General features: G+C 39.9%; 2 protein-coding genes across 2 annotated transcripts; one reads left to right on the top strand and one right to left on the bottom strand.

The window, feature by feature from the left end:
• Positions 1-2,001: 2,001 nt before the first annotated feature.
• On the bottom strand, positions 2,002-6,021 carry LOC311018479 (aldo-keto reductase family 1 member D1-like). The gene is made up of 9 exons (XM_084017477.1): positions 5,796-6,021; positions 5,455-5,622; positions 5,251-5,367; positions 4,588-4,665; positions 3,811-3,933; positions 3,264-3,373; positions 2,865-3,030; positions 2,630-2,712; positions 2,002-2,507 (listed from the first exon to the last, which is right to left on the bottom strand). The coding sequence occupies exons 1-9, from the start codon at positions 5,886-5,888 to the stop codon at positions 2,465-2,467; spliced, it is 981 nt and encodes a 326-aa protein (XP_083873603.1). The 5' UTR covers positions 5,889-6,021; the 3' UTR covers positions 2,002-2,464.
• A 152-nt stretch (positions 6,022-6,173) lies between these two features.
• Positions 6,174-17,866, top strand: LOC311018480 (transcription intermediary factor 1-alpha-like). Its single transcript, XM_084017478.1, has 18 exons — positions 6,174-7,299; positions 7,548-7,666; positions 7,921-8,068; positions 8,362-8,494; positions 8,747-8,863; positions 9,514-9,628; positions 9,838-9,984; positions 10,177-10,291; positions 11,904-12,283; positions 13,571-13,705; positions 13,791-13,905; positions 14,000-14,057; positions 14,147-14,279; positions 14,763-15,115; positions 15,342-15,477; positions 16,399-16,473; positions 16,955-17,110; positions 17,210-17,866. Exons 1-18 carry the CDS (start codon positions 7,005-7,007, stop codon positions 17,441-17,443), a joined length of 2,964 nt encoding a protein of 987 aa, XP_083873604.1. The 5' UTR covers positions 6,174-7,004; the 3' UTR covers positions 17,444-17,866.
• The last annotated feature ends 397 nt before the right edge of the window (positions 17,867-18,263 follow it).

Raw genomic sequence — 18,263 nt, 5'->3', positions numbered from 1 at the left:
TATGATGTCCCTTCTTTGTCCCAAGTCAGGGTGAAGACCCTTCCTCCCCTCTTAGAGTCATTAATTAACGCCTTGGTCTGTGGAAACCAAGGGTCAGAGGGAATCCACACGAACTAACCAAGAACCATGTTCGAATTTAGATCCAACTAAGAAAAAGATGAGATGTCCGTTCAACATTTAGTTGAAAACCATCCGTAATAATCATTAAGGAATTATAAGCATGCTGGCGAACTTCCCATCTTTCTACGATGACAGTCAGTGAAGTTTCTAAAACGCCAAACTTACCATTGTCATTGTGATGGACCTGGAAGTAAAATATATTAATCTGCCCGCATCACAAAGGGCCAAACTTGTTTGGGCTAACTTGATAGGTTTGCATTCATGTGTGTTGGATCAAAGTCAACACTACCAAAAATATTTAGTTCAAAATGATTTGTACAGAGAAATGTTTACAGCTAATGTTTCATTTGTTTTGACCTATTATTCTGTGTGAGAACTATATGCAATGTGTTAGAAGGAGCCAAATTTGATCATAAGGATTGTATGTGATCAGCATAGGAAATACAATTAGGGAATCACTTTACAAATAGTTCTACACCCTCCAGGACCGGCCCCTCACCGGGATCCGGTTCAACTAAAATCACGCCACTGCGTGTAGCATAAAAACAGGGCGTTTACAATAGCTTGACGAGTTGAAGTGGAGGTTGAAGGAGGTCAAAGCTGATGCGGCTGGCTTCTCCTCTTCACTTAATTTTGTTTCATTTTCTTTTTCTTTTCGCCATAAATTCTTCTTTTTGCATTTTTTGGGGTATTGTTACTATCAGTAACATTTTACTCTTAACAAGTAAGAGTCCCTACGAAGATCACTAAGTATTACGAGTAGGTCCTGGAGGGATATCATTCAACCAGCAGATTTGAGATTTGGCTCCCCTTCCTAAGTCACATGCAGGCTCATTATGAACCTGAAAATGAGCTTGATATGTTCACTTTAAACATGCAGGACTATTTGGCTTGTTCTCTTTTCTGAAACATAACAAGTAGATTCAATTTGCTAGGAACTAATTCACTACTGAATTGGGTGTAGTAAAAACAAGTTGAACAAAGCATGACACATGAGGTAGGAACCTAAAATAAAAAAGGAAACAGACTAACCATAAATGAGGCACGGAGGAACAGAACAAACAGAAAACCCAACTAGATAACGGCTCACACAAAGACAAAGAGAGATACACTCTCGCAAGCCACTGAACGATTAGAGTACCAGAAAGTCTAAGGTCCATTTTTTAATGAGTGGGGTTGGGAGTATTGAACCTAACATTCCTGTTTTTGACTTCACCAACAACTAATTAAAACATGTTCTGTTCTACTTTCAAATAAATCTGTTGAAATATCTGTAAAAAACATTTTGTATGGATGTTTTCTTATGACTTCTGTTCATATTTATGCTTGGATATAATATATTCCCAGTTAGTTCCCCTAAATTCCCATTAATTCCCATAATTCCCATTATTCCCTGCATGGAAAGTTTCCAAATATGGAATATTTCCAAAAGTCCCAAGCTTAAGTTCCCGTGGAAATTTACCGGAAACTTTCCGGAAATTTACCGGGAATTTTCCACCCCTTTGCAATCCTACCATATCGTATAAAATTGTGTTGCTTATTAAACCAGGCAAATAATAATGTAGTGCCATAGTGCCATGTATAAAAGTACTTTGTAATGATACAATGCTAATATTAAAATAATAATATATAGAACATAACATATTTTTTTATGTTGCCATTTCTACATCACAATTTCACAATATAACATTTAATAAATTGGAAGATTTATATTTGCATATATATTGTATACGTGTTAATCTTTTTTTTTTTTTTGACATTCAAATTTTTGGAAGAAAAAAGTTTCAGTTGAAATCATTTCGGGGACCCCTTGCAGAAACTCTGTGCACCCCCTAGGGGTCACGGACCACCTGTTGAAGATCTATGGTGTATGCTTTTCTTTCTTACCTTGAACAAGGCACAGGACTTTAGTCAACTTTGATTGTTTTTAAGTTACCCTCATCTGAAAACTTAATCACCCACCGTATCTGAGAAGTGTTGTCAAAACAAACCTGGATGGATACCAGAGAAGAAACTATCCACATCAACTAATGTACATGATGCATTTTGCCACATTCGATTCACAGTGTCATATTTTCAGACCAAACTTTATTCACAGCAGCAGCGGCATCAGTTAATTTCAATTCAGTTACAATGAACCATGAAGTCTCTTAAAATAATAAATGAGCCTTATGTGACTCTCACATTAACTCATAAGCAACAACTTTGCCTTCATACATCTGAGCTGTATGCTTTCCTTAACATCATTCATTTGCTTTTCTTTCACTGTGAGCTAGAGCCCTCTAGTGTTCACTGTGGAAATGTACCAGTGTTGACCGTATTGGTGTAATAAATAAAAAGTCAATTAAAATTCATCATGAAATGGGTACTCTGGATGGTCACTCCACCTGTATCAAAACAAAAAAGCATGATGATGATGACTTCTTTTAGAACAAACTACAATGTACTGTATGATTAGGTTCAACCCACTTTTGATTTTATATAATCTCTTATCAAAGCTTATACTTACATCAGCAGCTCCACAAAGCGAATGTTTTTGTTCAGTGCCTCAATGGCTTTCATTTCTTCATCAGTGAGTGAAAAATCAAATATCTGGAACAATACATGATTTGTCTTTATTTAAATAATTGAAAAAGATTCATCAAAACGTAACAGAATAGAAATTTTGGCATCATAACCAAAACTTCCTTACACACTACATACAGTGTACACATTGTATGGTTTTAGCACTTTGGTAAACCCACCTGAAAGTTGTGTTTGATCCTCTCGGGGCTAAAGCTCTTGGGGATCACGACGACTCCTCTCTGGACGTTGAAGCGCAGAGCCACCTGGGCAGTACTCTTGTTGTATTTTTCTCCAATGGATACAAGCAGCTTGTCCTCCAGCAGGGGAGGACATTTCACATTCACCCTAAACCAGAGTGAGTTTTTATCTTGAGCAGTCCTGCTTTGTCAAATACAAGGCTGACAGTTGCACAGATATATTTATTTGTTGAGATTGAGATTTTAGTTTTTAGTGTCATGTGATGTCTAAAAATGCTAGTGTTTTGTTTCACCCTTTCCATGAATACAATACAAGTGGGAACAACACATTATAAATTATAGCTGTCAGAGAAAAAAGAAAATCTCTTAAAATCTACATACCAGGATGCATCTCTGGAGGAGCCAATTGGGCAATAGCCAACAATCACAATGTCATTCTGAGAACAGTACTCCAAAAGCTTCGGTTGTGTGAAATATGGATGGCATTCAACCTTCAGACAAGTAAGAACACAAATATTAAGAAGAAAACTGGCTCAATGTGGTCTGACATTGGAACTCTTACTGGAATCAAATTGGATAGGAAACGAGAGGAAAGATCCAATCCTTTTAATACCAAAGTGAAATGAAAGTTGTCTTTTAAGATAGTTTTGCCTATTTTGCGACCGTGTAAGTATTTTGAGTATTAAGCAAACTATATAAGCAAAGCAACCATACATAGATACAGCGCCACCTACTGAAATGTTAGCATTTAAACAAGATAACTTAAATAAAAAATGAAAAGTTAAGCACTGACTTCTTGTTGATTGCCTATTATTATCGTTATCATTATTATAATACTACTGCATGATATACTACTGCACAATAAACTACTACACTACTATGCTATTTTAGATTTCAGTGGGGGCCTAAAGAGACAAGTTAGAGTCACCTGGTTGGATACAGGTTTGTGTTTGAGGCCGGGTTTGTTCAGCAGCAACTCCAGCTGTCTGCGATTGAAGTTGGAGACTCCCAGAGACTTAACCAGGCCTGCGTCTTTGCAAGCCTCTAAAGCCTGTGGAGAAGAAAAGATTTACATCCTCTCAAAGACTGATAGTGATTATCTTTACAGATTTTGAGACTGAGAAAAGTGCACAGTGAAGAGGGGGGGAAAAAAACAGAGCGTGGCTGTTTATGACATGATAGTTTCTGATGCTGCAGTAGAGAATGTTCTGGCCTCAACTTTCAATATGATGGAATATCACATGTGGTTTCTCTTGATTCGTCATTTTAATGTTGGTGCACGAGACATTCACAAAAATGCTCCGAAAAAACTGCAGATCCGTCAAGTTGGAGAAGGAGGCACACCTGAATTAAATTACATTAAATTCACTTGACACAACCTCAAGCAAAACAATACAAGAGCCATGGGTAATTATTTTACTACTGTGAAGACTTTGTCTGTTAAAACCGTGTCCAAACAGTCAGTTTAAATTCTTATTTTTTTCCAGGCTGTAATACTGATTTATATGTATTTCATATTTAAATAATAATATCATATTTTTTCCATCCCCTCTATCACATAAATACATATCCACATGTAACAAGCGTCATATGATCTAAAAACAAGCAAAAGGGAAACAAAAAATGAATAACTATTAACTGAAAAAACAATATATCAGGAAACAAGAAGGAGGAGTAAGTCATGAAATAGCAGGACCGTACTCACTTCCCATGTCGCACAAAGGTCGGTATGGTGGTAGATGTATTTTCCATCCTGATCTTTTGGATAGAACTCGTTTCCAGGCTAAAATTCAAGCACAATTCAATAATTTGCATTAACACTTCAATTCTGGTTGCATGCTAAAACACCACACATAGTGACGGTGTGAAGGTGCAGTTAGCTTCAACTTCACTATTTTGTACAGTTATCCAACTATGACCAAGATGCCCTGTGACTTCTGTCCACTTGTGCAAACAGTAAACACAGCCAAATGGTTCCAGTTGCCAGATCTTAACCAAACACACCCCTTGTCTAATATTTTCTGAAACCTTAAACTAAACATGAGCCACATTTCACAGATGTGTTATGCGACTATCTTGCAAAAATATGCCAAAATATAAATATCTAATAAAATTGTCTTGGTATCAAATTTAAAAAAGAAAAATTAGATTGAATGTTTGTTTTGCCATACTTTCTAATTCTATTCTACAACTTGTTTTCAATCTGCACATCATTTTTTACAAACTAAAGTACCTTCTTACTTCACTTCAACTATCCTGTTTGACAGGGTTAATCAATAAAAGCGTTATCCAAACCAAACACTATCAGTGTGACATATCTAAGGGCAATGTTCAGACAGTAAACTGCAATCTATTAGTGTACATATACCTTGAAGGCCATAGGAAGCTCAACAATGTAGAGATCCACATAGTCCAACTTTAAGGTTTTCAGTGTCTGCTCCAAGGCAGGCCTCACCAACTCTGGTGGATGAAAGGTATTCCAGAGCTGAGGAAGAATACACAGAGCTAATTAGAAAGCATTCGAACTGTATCAAGATGAATGAAATACCTGACATATGACAGAACGCATTACCTTTCCACAGTAAAAGATGTCCTCTCTTCGAACGGTTCCATCAGCAATCTTCTCTCGAATGGCTTGACCCACTTCATGCTCATTGAAATACACCAATGCCCCATCAAAATGCCTGTAACCCACATCTATGGCCAGCTTGACACACTCAAGTGCCGTGCCTCTGGGTGTCTATCATAAATCCACAGAAAATATTATTTGACCCGGTGTAGATTATTAGACAAACATGCATTAGAACCAATAAATGTCCACGTGTGTTTGTTGTTGATTTGTATCCTGTCACTGCAAGTAGTAAACACTGACACTGATATAGAGTCCTCCTTCACTTAAGATCTATTTCTCACCGTTCGTGGGTCCCCATAGGTGCCCAATCCCAGCAGTGGAATATGGTTCCCATCACTGAGGGGGATCCTGTGGCTTTCGGCTGTCAGATTCATGTGTGTGAAAAAGTGGATACTGAAGTGCTCTCTTGCCTGCCTACCGGGTCATTTATTAATGGAAGACTATGAACCTTGAACCCTGATGTTTGACTTAAGTTAATTCTTACTGAGAGCATTTGCTAGTCAAACCCAAACATTGTACTGATTCAACAGGTCTTACAAATTGTTTTCAGTGAGTGAAAATGATGAAGTCAAAGAGTTCATTCCATCAGTAATCTGAAATGTTTACCCCCTCTTAAAATCATATGTAGCCTAAATATTATAGTTCTGTTACTGTTGTGTTTTCATATACATCATTTAAAGTGGTAACAAAAGAATGTCATGTTTTGTTTTTAGTAACCAACTGAGTGATCACAATGGATGAATAGTGCAGCTTTATTGCATTACACATAAAAACAAAAACAATATCCAATCAATCATAGTGTTGTGTGGTAAATTGTGCTATGACATTGCAATGTCAAAACATGTTTAATACTTTAAATTTGAGCTATTTCAGGCTTATAGGTTGCTATAATGGTTGAAATAATGACACAATGATCTATTCTTAATCTACACGTTTAGGTAGTCCCACTGAACTGTTCAGTTCAAGGGTCAGAGGGATGAAGTGTAAAAGGTAATGTAACCAGAAGTGTAACCCAGTGGACTACAACCTGTCAAATTAAATAAACCAATGATATACATATTAAAAAAACAAAACAACCAAAACACAAATTAACTGGTTTATAACGCACTACATTTCAGCGTAACAAACGCGCTGTTTGACCACACCCCTCTCGTGCCGCAACGAGCTCGCGAGCAAATTGACCAGCGAGTCATCTCACGCGACAGCCCAGATCCCGCGGAGGTATTGTAGCCTATTTCATCCTTCGCAACCTTCCACAGGTTTGTACTCCGGTGGATATGTTGTCGTTGTAATGAAAGCTAACATGTTAGCCGAATTGTTCATCTAGAATCGGCGCTGTGAAAGGGATAACACTGGCTGAGAGTGAGGAAGGAGCTGCAGGTGTGAGAGACGATGCTCTTTTTGCGAAGTGTGGGAGGAAAATGACTCACAGGTACATCTCACAGGCTTCACGCGGATACACCTCGCCTTGAAGGCTCAAAGTGCAGCAAATGGATGGACGCCGAGAAAGACGGGAGATGGAGGATGCTGCTGCTGCTGCTGCTGCCGCCGCCACCGTCGTTGAGAACGAAGCGGAGAGCAAGCAGGTGCGAGAGGAAAAGTCCGGCGCAACCGGACAGAATTACTTGGATACTTGCCCCGTTTGCCACCTTAACTTTCACAGTCGAGAGCCCAAACTTCTGCCGTGTCTCCACTCGTTTTGCAAGAAATGTTTGCCTTCGCCCTCGAGGAATTTGGCCGTGGCAGAGCCGCCAAACTCCCAGGTTGACAGCGCGTCCAAACCACGTGAGTCACTTTGTTTACAAACAATGGCCGCAGATCGACTGAAGGGTCCTCACCTTCCCTGCATGCAATTCATGGTGGCTCCATAGGGCTGGTGTCTTTAGGTGCATACATTTCGACACACATAGACTGCCTTTTGACTGAATATCATTTCTGTCACGTGTCAGCTATTTATTTATTTTTAATCAAGAAAGCACATACACTACACACATTACCGATTTCGACTAATGTGTGACTCTGTTTCATTCCAGTGAACGTGATCCGCTGTCTGGTGTGCAGACAGGAGTGTATGGAGGCAGATGTGATGGATAATGTCTTTGTGAAGGACTCAGTTGAGGCTCCCAGCAGCACAGTGGAGAGGACAGTCCAGGTTAGTGGCAAAATGCATTACCATGTGGGGGCAGCCTTGTAGCTAGTTTGTATGGCCATGGGAATAGTATCCTCCTGCTGGATGAGCAAGGTTATGTGCCCTGAGGCTTTGAAATCGAGGTGTAGCAATACTTCTACATGTCTTTTGTCCACTGTGACATATTTTTTGCACATTATTTTAGAAACAGGACCCAGCACTTCTTGGAAATCTTATAACATGTATGTGCCTCTGATGCTTGTCTCCTCTACCTGTAGCTCTGTATGACCTGTGACGACAACACTGAAGTTGCTGGGTTTTGTGTGGACTGTGTTGAGTACCTCTGTGCCACCTGTGTGGAGGCCCACCAAAGAGTCAAATTCACCAAAGGCCACACCATCAGACAGAAAGCAGAAGTATCACAAGGTATTCTAACCAGTGGCCTTATCAAATTGTTCTTCTTCTGTAAAAAAAAATGTAGTGCTTCCTTGACAAAGGAAATGGTATTATGTGATTAGTGCTGCAGATGTCAGACTTTGCTCTGGGTTTAGCAAAGATCAGATTTTAGTGATAAAGGACCACACAAAAAACAATGAGAAGTGTAGTTATTAAAGAAGCGGAAGCCAAAAGCCTTATTATCAAGTGGAGACCAGAAGTTACAGTATTTGCCGATCACCCAAAATGACAAACGGAATGAGGAACCATCTGTTTTTCTCCAGAGGTCCACGATGTGTCGGCTCTGAGGCCGATGTTTTGTGACACCCACAAACAAGAGCCGCTGAAGTTGTTCTGTGAGACCTGTGACCTGCTTACCTGCCGTGACTGCCAACTAGTAAAGCACAAAGACCACAAGTACGCTCACTATTTACAATATAATAATATTGGATAATCATATAACAGGTTATAAACCTGTGTATACATTTTTTTTTTTTTTTTACATCACAACATAAACACGTTTTTTTATTGTGCACTCTGCTGGATTTTCATTAAGCCCCTGTTAGTTTTAGGAGTTCCGCTGCACATCCCATCATCCGCGTCCAGCCAGCTGAGAGAACATTTGTTTTATATATTGCATCTGCTGACTCAGTGTTCTTTTTGGAGTAGCTACCAGTTCCTTGAAGATGCTTATAAGAACCACAAACATCACATGGAGACAATGACCCATCAGCTGCAGGAGAAAAAGCAACTGATTGAAGAGGTTTCAAACTCTATAAACAATGGGTATGTATTTCCACATACCACAAGATTCCATGTGTCAAATATGCAAAATATAGACAAATGTTACGCATTCTAGGTTTATAGAACTGTTTGACATGACCTCTGAATCTCATAGACAGGAACAACAGTTTAAAGTGCAACGTCAGTATTTTCCAACGTGGACCCTATTTCCCCTATATATGTTTATGTTTCTAAGTTACTAATGGGAACAACCTTTTTTTGAATCGGTCCAGTATTGTGGTCAAGTGGTGTAACTGCAGCTGTGAAACAAGCTACGTGGGCAATTTGCAGCATCAATGTAATGTAACGTCCACTCAAAGTGCTTGTTTTTGCCACTGACAGGGTCAGATTGTTATCAAAGCTGTCAGGCAACATGAAAGGGAACCTGCAGAAAAATACAACTTTTTCATGATTACATTGCAGCCTATAAGTGGCGCTCTCTCTTTCAATACTGGACCAATTTCAGAAATTCTTGTCCCTATTAGATAGTTAGACACAAAAACGTGAAAAATCCTAAAGTTACCCTCAAAGCATACATAATATGTAATAATGAGATGTCGCCAAAAGGTGTTTTGAATCAGCTGCTGTTTGATTTTACTTAATAATTTCTCACATTTGAATACTAATTGATAGCTGTAATGTCTGCTTTTCAGACTTCTTCAGGTTGATCAGAACCGTACGTCTGTTCACAATGAAATCAAGAAATCCATCTGCAGTTTGATCCTCGAGATAAACAAAAAGGGCAAGATGCTAGTTAATCAACTTGAGGTAGGACAAAGGCTTTTGAATATATACCAAATATTAAAATAAATGTTGTTTATCAGTGGCATGCTGTGCTGTAGGCCTGTAGATTTCTGTGGTGTTGTTTCCAGAAGAACATGCATGCAAACTCAGTTGACTGTTTACCCCCGAGGCCCATAGCGCATACCCTCAAGCTGTTTGAACACTGCGCATGTTCATTTATTCATGATTTCCAGGCTGTAACAAAGGACCATGAGAGTGTCCTGCGAAAACAACAGGAGGACATTGGCTATCTATCCAGACACCTGGATCATGTCATCAACTTCACAAAATGGGCCACAGCCAGGAATGGAGGCACGGCCCTCTTGCACTGTAAACGTTTGGTAAGACTCGTCCGATCATTTATCCATTATCTCATCACAGACTTCTTTTACTATCATAACAACCGAGCTTAGCTCTGAAAGCCAGTAAGGAGGCTCCTCTATCTTGTGACGTGATGAAGTGGGAACATATGCCTTTTGTAACACATTAGTGACCTCCTCTAAAAATTATTAATCACATCCCTTCTGTTGCAGATTCTGTTTCAGATTGGAAATCTCCTGCGGGCAAAATGTAGCACCTCGTTTATACCACAGACCACAGTACGCTTCCACAGTCGATCCTCTTACTGGGCCTCAAATGTTGATCTGGGTAAGACGTAAACAAATGTCCATGTTATAGAAGCTACTCAAGAACTCTTACAATGGATTTATCATTTATGTTTTTGTGTGGGTTTTTTTTTCGCTGTATTTAAACCTATTATGGACTAATTTTAATAAAATTGGTAACTGCCACGCAGCCTCATGCCACAAGTTAATAGCCATGCTTATTATTTCCACAAATGTTTCAAGTTAAGGCGACTCTTGATGGATTAAAAAAAGATGAGGGCAGACAATGTTAATATGGCAAACCTTGCAGAAAGAATGTACAGCTAGTTGCTAGTTCCATCAGTCACTTGCCTTTTGCCATGTTTATTTGTCCCTTGAGAGTCTCCTGTTTCACTTTAAAAATGCAATGATCCAATAGTTACACACTCTGGATAACATCAAAATTGAAATGTGAATATTACACATGCTCTGTGCCTAGACGCCGCAGCAAAATATGTTTTTCCACCACAAAGCAGTCCCGTTTATATTTCATTGCCCTCCAAAAATCCCCTTTTATTGTTGCTTGCATACAGAGTATGGGACTTTTCTCCTCATCTCCTCATGCAAATCACACCAGCTCACCAGCGATTTGTTGGTTCTCCCCCTCGTCATTTGGCTGAAAAATGCTGAATTGGGGAGAAGGCGCATAAAGGTTTAAAGGGTTCAGAGCTTAACAGGATCAAACATGTTGAGGAGTTCGTCTGAACCTGATAATTGTACTGAAATATTTTTGAAGAGTCAACAGGTCGTTATTAATAATTGTTCATGTCAAACTAATTTTTGTTTATCAAGAAGGAATCACAATATTCACTGGGTCCTGCCTCTTCATTGAGAGGATTTGTATTGTTAGTTTTCTATCATTGTAAATTAAATATCTTTGGGTCTTGGAATGTCAAAACAAAGCATTTGGTCATATGACAATGGGTTCTGGAGACTGTTGAGCAACATTTTCAATATGTCATTATAACTCTAAATATCTCAATCTAATCTCAAATGTTTTCAACATATACATCAGTTAGATCCCTACATTCTCCCCCTTAATAATCGCCAACGTCTCCCAACCTCTCCACCACATTACTGCCCAAATGTTCTCTTTTCCACAGTTCAGTTTTTTGCACAGTTTTGTGCATTTTTCATAAGGGCCACGGGCAAGCGCACCGAGCACTGGCCCCTACAGCTATGAAATAGCTGCAGGGACCAGTGCTCGGGGCAACTATTGTTATGCTGTGGATTTTTTTTCTACTCATTATTTTTTTCTTCTTTCATCTTCCGGACAAATTTCCATTCGCTACTAAATTATATATCAAAACGTGCGGTTCGATCGGGATCGGTGTGCTATTACTTTTATCAACAGAATACGAATTTTTCGAAAAACTGCGCAAAATTTTGCATTGAAGTGAATGGGACGGGCCGAAAAAAAAAGAGAGCAAAAAACAGAAATCATTGGAGTTTTTCAAACGTCTTCTGCTCAGGCATACTTTCACCTAGAAACTATCCCCATTTCAACTTTAAACAGTAGACACACGTCTTGTGTATTGGTGTATTAATCCCCGTTTCAATAGGTCGCACTCTAGTTTCAACTTGCTATGCTCATCCTGTCTCTGTGTTCCCTTCAGGCTCTTTAGTGGTGGAGAGTGTACCAGTCCATCAGCTAGGTGGCTTTCAGGGTATCCCTCAACAGCTCTCCCACCCTGGGCATGGCCCCTCAGGCTCACCCCACAATGGTGTCCTGGGAGCACCCCATAATACTCTGGCTCAGCTCCAGATGCAGGTGGAAAAGCTAAATCCACAGGCCAACTGGCAGCCACAACCACCTCCTCCACCTTGGACATGGTACCAGAGTGTCCGACTACAGAGAACTGTCCCGGGGCCCCTGCAAGGAGGAGGCTCACCCTCCCATATCCCGCTTCCTCAACCAGTCCGCCGGTTTATGGCGCCTCCTCCCAACCACGTCGGCCAATCCACCAGCTTACCAAGCCCTGGGTTTACGCCCCAGGTTAGTGCACGTTTCTGTGTGTAAGTGTGCATGTGTCCGTTTGACAGACAAGCCCTTTTAACAAGCACAGACAGCGGATGGCATTGTCCTAAATAGAGCTGACAGCCTTCACATCCTGGGCAATTTATGTCTATACTTGTCTCATTGGATTTTAGTCTTGGATGCTTATGACTCGAAATTATAAAATAAAACACAGCTAAATCTGCGGTGCAACAGCATCCAACATGTCAAAGAGAGCCGACCCAAGGTTCCATAAGCAGGGGTTGATAATATCTCGTCATCCAAGTTGTTTAGTCTAGTTCAGAGGGTGTTTTGGTTCCAGCTCTGAAGTAAAGGCTCAGTCACAGGACAATACTGGCACGTGAAGTGCACACATAAATTGTGTCATACTGATGTGAATAAGCTGTTTTCTAAAATGGTCTCCTTAGTAAAGCAGTCAGTGATTTGCATGCTTTACTATAAAACATTCATACTTAATGATACTGCTGAGTATTTTACAGAACAGACAGCTTCTGCATACTAATATAGATTTAAGGATAATTGTAAAGTAAAGAATTTTAAGCATACAGAATGTCAGCTTTTGTCTTTTTGGTAGTGCAACTGTAAGTGCAGATTAATTTGGAAAAAATCCCTCTTTAAGCTTTAATGTAATTTCGATGAATAGGAAAGCTGACATGATGGGGCAAGTTCATTTTCATACTGTTTTGAAATAAACTAAATGGCACTTTTTAAATGGTAAACCATCAACTAAACGTTTAGTATATTTGCCAGAATTTAATTAAAATGATACATACTATAGGGGCTGCACGGTGGTGTAGTGGGTAGCACATATCATAAAACCAGTTTGTCGTTTACGTTTGGAATTGTGCACCTGGAACGCCTGGAGGTGGGAGGTTAAAATGGAAAAAAAGTTATCTGAAATGCAGCATTTCTGTCAGCTAAAGAGGTTGATCATTGGTGTAGCTGAGGTGGAGCTGGTTGACGCAGCAGAGCAGCCAGCTAGCAGCCAGCCGGCCAGCAGCCAGCCAGCTGGTAAGGCACCCACCTTTCACTCAAAGCGGCCACGCCCAAAACGTTAAGCCTTATTATAATTCCAACAAGTGACATAAAAATTCACGCTCCGTAATTGTCATGAATGGAGAAATTAGCTACATGGACCAAAACCATTTTTTTGTACCCAGCTGTAACCATGTTTATCTCTATGGTAAAGTTGTGAATTGGGTTTGCTTACAAACGCTGACAGAAACACAACATGGAAATGAATCCTTCTGTTTCTCCGTCTTGTAGCCTTTGAGGGGGATGGGAAGCAGCACCAACTACCAACCCAAACCTATGGACGTATTTTCCACTTCACCTGTGTACACCCATATAGCACCACTGCCCATCAATGGTGGCATCAGTTCGCCTCAATTACAACAGACGGCAAGTGACTCCATCCATTCATGTAAACCATATTGATATGCATTGTATTTACCATGTAGTTAACGGCATGCAATGCTGTGTTTAGATTGAGCCTTCATATCTGAATAGGAGGAACGAATCAGGTGGTCAGATGTATATGCTGAAACCAAACTATCCCCAGAGCCTACCACCTTCTTTGCTCCACAGTATGCAAAGAAACGGTATGTCTGTGCCATCAGTGTCATTTGTATTTTGGTAGACTGTATGCATCGCTGTATTCTAGATCAAATTAAACAGCTTTTTATTTCTCTCAAGTACAAGGGCAGCAGAATTCACTAGAGTACGCTGCTGTATCCCAGGAGGAGGAACCGGGGTAGGGACACAGCCCTACCTTCCTTTTGTTCCACTAGTCTCTTTTGTGGATTTCACTGCATCCTTATTGGTTCTTGCTTTGCTCCCAAGGACTGTTACCTGGAAACCTCCAGAAACACACCAGGCTAGTGGAGGAGTGGGTTCAGCTGTCAAAAAGAGACGAAGATTGTCACCCAGGCCCATCATTGTCATCAAAGATGAGCCAGATGATGACAGTACCTACGTAAGGAGAAAGTCGATTATTATATCAGTCCAATAATTTCATTAGAAATCTGTCGCTTTTATCCAAAGCTCATAAGCTCCTGCACTGGGTTAACATAGACTATGACGTTTAAAGAAAATAATGGTTTATTACAACTTGGCCATCATTGTTCAATATCTAGAAATTGGTTTAATAACACTATATCCACCACAGTTATTGATGAGATCTGGAAAGACAGAGATTATCTGTCAGATGGGGCAATAAACATAAGCAGTGAGGAAGGTTGTACACAAGCCAAAAGGTTAGTCGGATTTTCTAAACCTCATTATTGGGAGGTAAAAAAAAAAAGGGATTGCATCTGAAATGTCAGGAATAATCCCTTCTTGGACAGAAGTGCAGTCAGTGCAGACTCAACTATGGCAATCATTTTACACCAATGAGTCAATTTATTACATACTGGTGAGAATAATTCAGGGTTTTTTTTGTTTTTTTTGTGAATTTCAGGTACAAACCAACCAAAGAGCCAGCCTCCCTGATAGCACAGGTGACCAACCCCAAATCAGTGCCCAAGGTGAGGGAAACAAAGTTCTGACTCCTCTTCAAAGCACAGACGACAAACCCCACGACCCTTCACAGCCTCCAAGCAGCCCACGGGACCAGAGTAACACGAATGCTCCAAACCACACGCGTCCCCTGGGAGGAGGACAGCAGTTAGACCAGCACCAAGCTCCGCTGGAAGGCTCTCATGAAGGCGTGTGTGCTGCGTGTCGGACTGGGGGAGAACTGCTGTGCTGCGATAAGTGTCTCAAGGTTTTTCACCTTTCGTGCCATGTTCCAACTCTCCTCAAATCTCCAAGGCAAGCTCAGGCGGGAAATTAATTCAAATATGGTCTCTGATGAAAATAGGAATTGTGGTCCTTAGTAGAATGAAACCTCTTCAGCTATTAACAATGCAGCAGTTTTTGACAAGTTGTTTTCACGTTTTGGCTTAATGTTTTCTTCTGATAGCAGCATTGTGCATTTATTAACGTATGTTCCTGTTTGCTGACTGTTGTATTGAGTATCTGGACTTTCTCTTTTTAGTGGCGCATGGTTTTGCTCTCTCTGCCGGGACCTGTTAGTGCCTGAGATGGAGTATGACTGTGAAAGCAAACCTGAAGCCAAAACAGTAAAAAAGGAGCCTGATTCTGAAGGAGGATTTCCCCCTGTGGACAAACGAGTCAGTACTATTTTTTTTTTTTAATGATGACAGTAATTTGTTTACAGTAAAGATTATAGATTATAGAATCATAGTTATTATATTTATTTTTCATCTTACCTCATTTGGAAGTTTGTAGTTTCATCCGTGGCAAACAGTCATATTTCATGGCTAAACCTCAAATTTGTTCTCAATCCTTGCTTTGCATATGGTAGTTTACACCATAACGACCCTCCTCCTGTTCCTTCACTGGGCAGAATCCCTCCGAATCCTAGCTCACTCATTGGCTAGCCTCACAAACTTGCACCTTCCTTGTTTATTGTTATGAATTTGAACACCATGACCTTCAGTTCCCCTGGCTAGGAGCAGGAGGTGAGTGCTCCATGTGTAGCATATGGATGGGCAGCAAATAAGTGGTTTTACAAGTTTCTCTGATTTCTCTGACACCTTGTAAACACAGTAGGAAACCATTGTAAACCACTGAAATAAAGTTAGCCACAGCTAGCATGCTCCTTGAAGGAAAAAACTACAATCTCATTACAGCCATATTTCAAGTCAAAGTGGGGGATACCTAATGTTTATAGTGATTCTGGGTGGAGTATCACTGAAACAAAACAGTAACTGTTTGCCTTGCAATCAATGAAATGAAATGAAAAATATCTCAGATTTACAGAATTTGGGCATACACTTTTTTCATACAATGGTATCTGAGGCAATGTATTTAAAACACAAAATGTTGCCACTGTTCTATAGTGATTTAATAACAGATAAGAATGAGTGAAAGACACAAAGCTGATCAACATCCAATCATTTCTGAGAGGCAAACCTGACCAATATGGTATGTCAGGTTCAAGGTGCAGACGATAGAGATGGAGATTGACAAAATGTATTTGGTTATCAGTTGTCATATATGAAGTCAATTGTCTTTTTCAACCTCTGCAGAATTGTGAGAGGCTGTTGCTGCACTTGTTTTGCAACGAGCTGAGTTCAGACATTCAACGGCATATATTCCCCTCGGTGAGTCTGGAAGCTTGGCTGACTACAGGCGAAAAACAGGATTAATGCCACATGGAGTTACCGTAACCGTAATTTTAATGATGTGTGATATGCAGTGTTTTCCAGTAAATACAGACATTATTCCACTTTAATCAGGTATTGTAAATATCCAGGGATTTGTCTTGCTGACAGAGCTTGTAGTATTTATATCGCATAGTGAATGGGAGTGGATGAACATCAACAATTGTAGATTATAATATAAACCACATTACAGTAAGTACGGTACACTATACTCGTGTGTGGCACTAAACCACAGTGTGCACTTTTGGCTTAAAATAAACGTTAACGAAACCCTAAATGCTGTAAAAAAAAAAATCCTTAACCTCTTGTGCACAATGCTTACATGTAATACTTTATATATAGGAGGTATTAATCATGATTTGACTTCATCTTTCCATGACATCTCATTGTTTTATTATCTCTCCCTTTCTTAATACTGTAGGTATGTGCTAATAACAGACTGACTATAAAGAGACCAATGAGTTTTTCTGCTGTGAAAAAACGACTGGAGGCTAAGCAGAGTCTGTGCTACCAAAGTCCCACAGAGTTTGTATCAGACGTCAGACTCGTCTTCTGGAATTTTGCCGTACTCAGCGAGGTACTGTTGAAATACTTTTTTTGCAAAAAGCAGTTTTTTTCAGTATTATTCAGTTCTTTTTACCTGCTATTTTTTCTTCTTCATCTACTTGCTTGGCAGGCTGACACAGAGGTCGCCATGGCAGCCAGGAAGCTTAAAGAATTGTTTGAAGAGCACCTGGGAATCATCTTCCCTGACCAGACCTTTCCAGAAATCAAAATGGAGATGGTATCTACTGCCCCACCTGACTCTCAACTCTCATCTCTTGACAATATATCCCAGCATGCTAAGCGGCAGCGCACATTTTCAGACTCCCAGGATATACCAAGCCATCCCAGCGGGGAGGAGGGATGAAAACACAAATCTTCTTGATCATTTGGACATTTGGCCACACTGCCAGCACCAGCTAATATGTGGTACTTTACACCATATTACATAACATTATGCTACAAAATCACCTTCAGGTCAGAAAAATGTTTTGTATCTTTACTGACTAAGTCATATCCCAAGAAAACAACTTTTAGTTCAGTTTTATGGATTTAACTAAAATTCCCTCTTGGATTGAAGCTTGAACATTAAAGCTGGGATTCATGCAAAAAGTGCACACATGCAGCAAATGTAGGTATTTACAGGGTTAATATATATGCAGTCTCTTTTGGTTATGTTATTAATTAAATTTATCTATTTGCTCTCTCAAAGTCTGCTTATACATTGATCGACACTGAGCTAATAGACAGCGTGGTCGGCCGAGTCTGGTGCATTTTCTGTTTAGCTCTCCATGTGTAAATATAGAAGTGATCATTTTTGTGGTCTGTCTTATGAAATAAGAAGTGGTATGGGGCCCCTCGAGGCCAGTAAAATGAAGACAAAGGAGTCAGAGTTGTGTGATTGACTGTTTAAGGTTTTACATCGGTACACCTCATTACACAATATTTCTGCTTGGTCGGCTTTTATAGCGCAGAACTACTATCTACTGTTGTAAAGCTAAATGTTATGTATATGTTTTTTCTGATTTTATTGTGAAGAAGTAAGCACAGTGCAAATGTGAGCCCCCCCAGATCATTTTAGTTCAGTGACTTTTAGTTTGTTCCATACTCTCACTATACTGAATGGTTTTCTAGATCCAAGAGCCAGCACATTGAGCCACAAACCTCCTTGCATGCAAGTCAACTTG

The sequence above is a fragment of the Eutrigla gurnardus genome (assembly GCF_963514095.1).
Source record: "Eutrigla gurnardus genome assembly, chromosome: 9".
Taxonomy (NCBI): domain Eukaryota; kingdom Metazoa; phylum Chordata; class Actinopteri; order Perciformes; family Triglidae; genus Eutrigla; species Eutrigla gurnardus.
Note: the sequence above shows the minus strand (reverse complement) of the source record. Positions and strands in the feature narration are given on the sequence as shown.

Excerpts from the sequence above, each read along its gene's own strand:
- LOC311018480 (XM_084017478.1), top strand. The coding sequence starts at position 7,005 with ATGGATGGACGCCGAGAAAGACGGGAGATGGAGGATGCTGCTGCTGCT. Across the intron at positions 14,058-14,146 it reads TCCCAGGAGGAGGAACCGGG|GACTGTTACCTGGAAACCTC; the intron begins GTAGGGACACAG and ends TTTGCTCCCAAG. Across the intron at positions 15,116-15,341 it reads ACTCTCCTCAAATCTCCAAG|TGGCGCATGGTTTTGCTCTC; the intron begins GCAAGCTCAGGC and ends TTCTCTTTTTAG.
- LOC311018479 (XM_084017477.1), bottom strand. The coding sequence starts at position 5,888 with ATGAATCTGACAGCCGAAAGCCACAGGATCCCCCTCAGTGATGGGAAC. Across the intron at positions 3,031-3,263 it reads TCCTCCAGAGATGCATCCTG|GGTGAATGTGAAATGTCCTC; the intron begins GTATGTAGATTT and ends ACTCTGGTTTAG. Across the intron at positions 2,713-2,864 it reads GGATCAAACACAACTTTCAG|ATATTTGATTTTTCACTCAC; the intron begins GTGGGTTTACCA and ends GTATTGTTCCAG.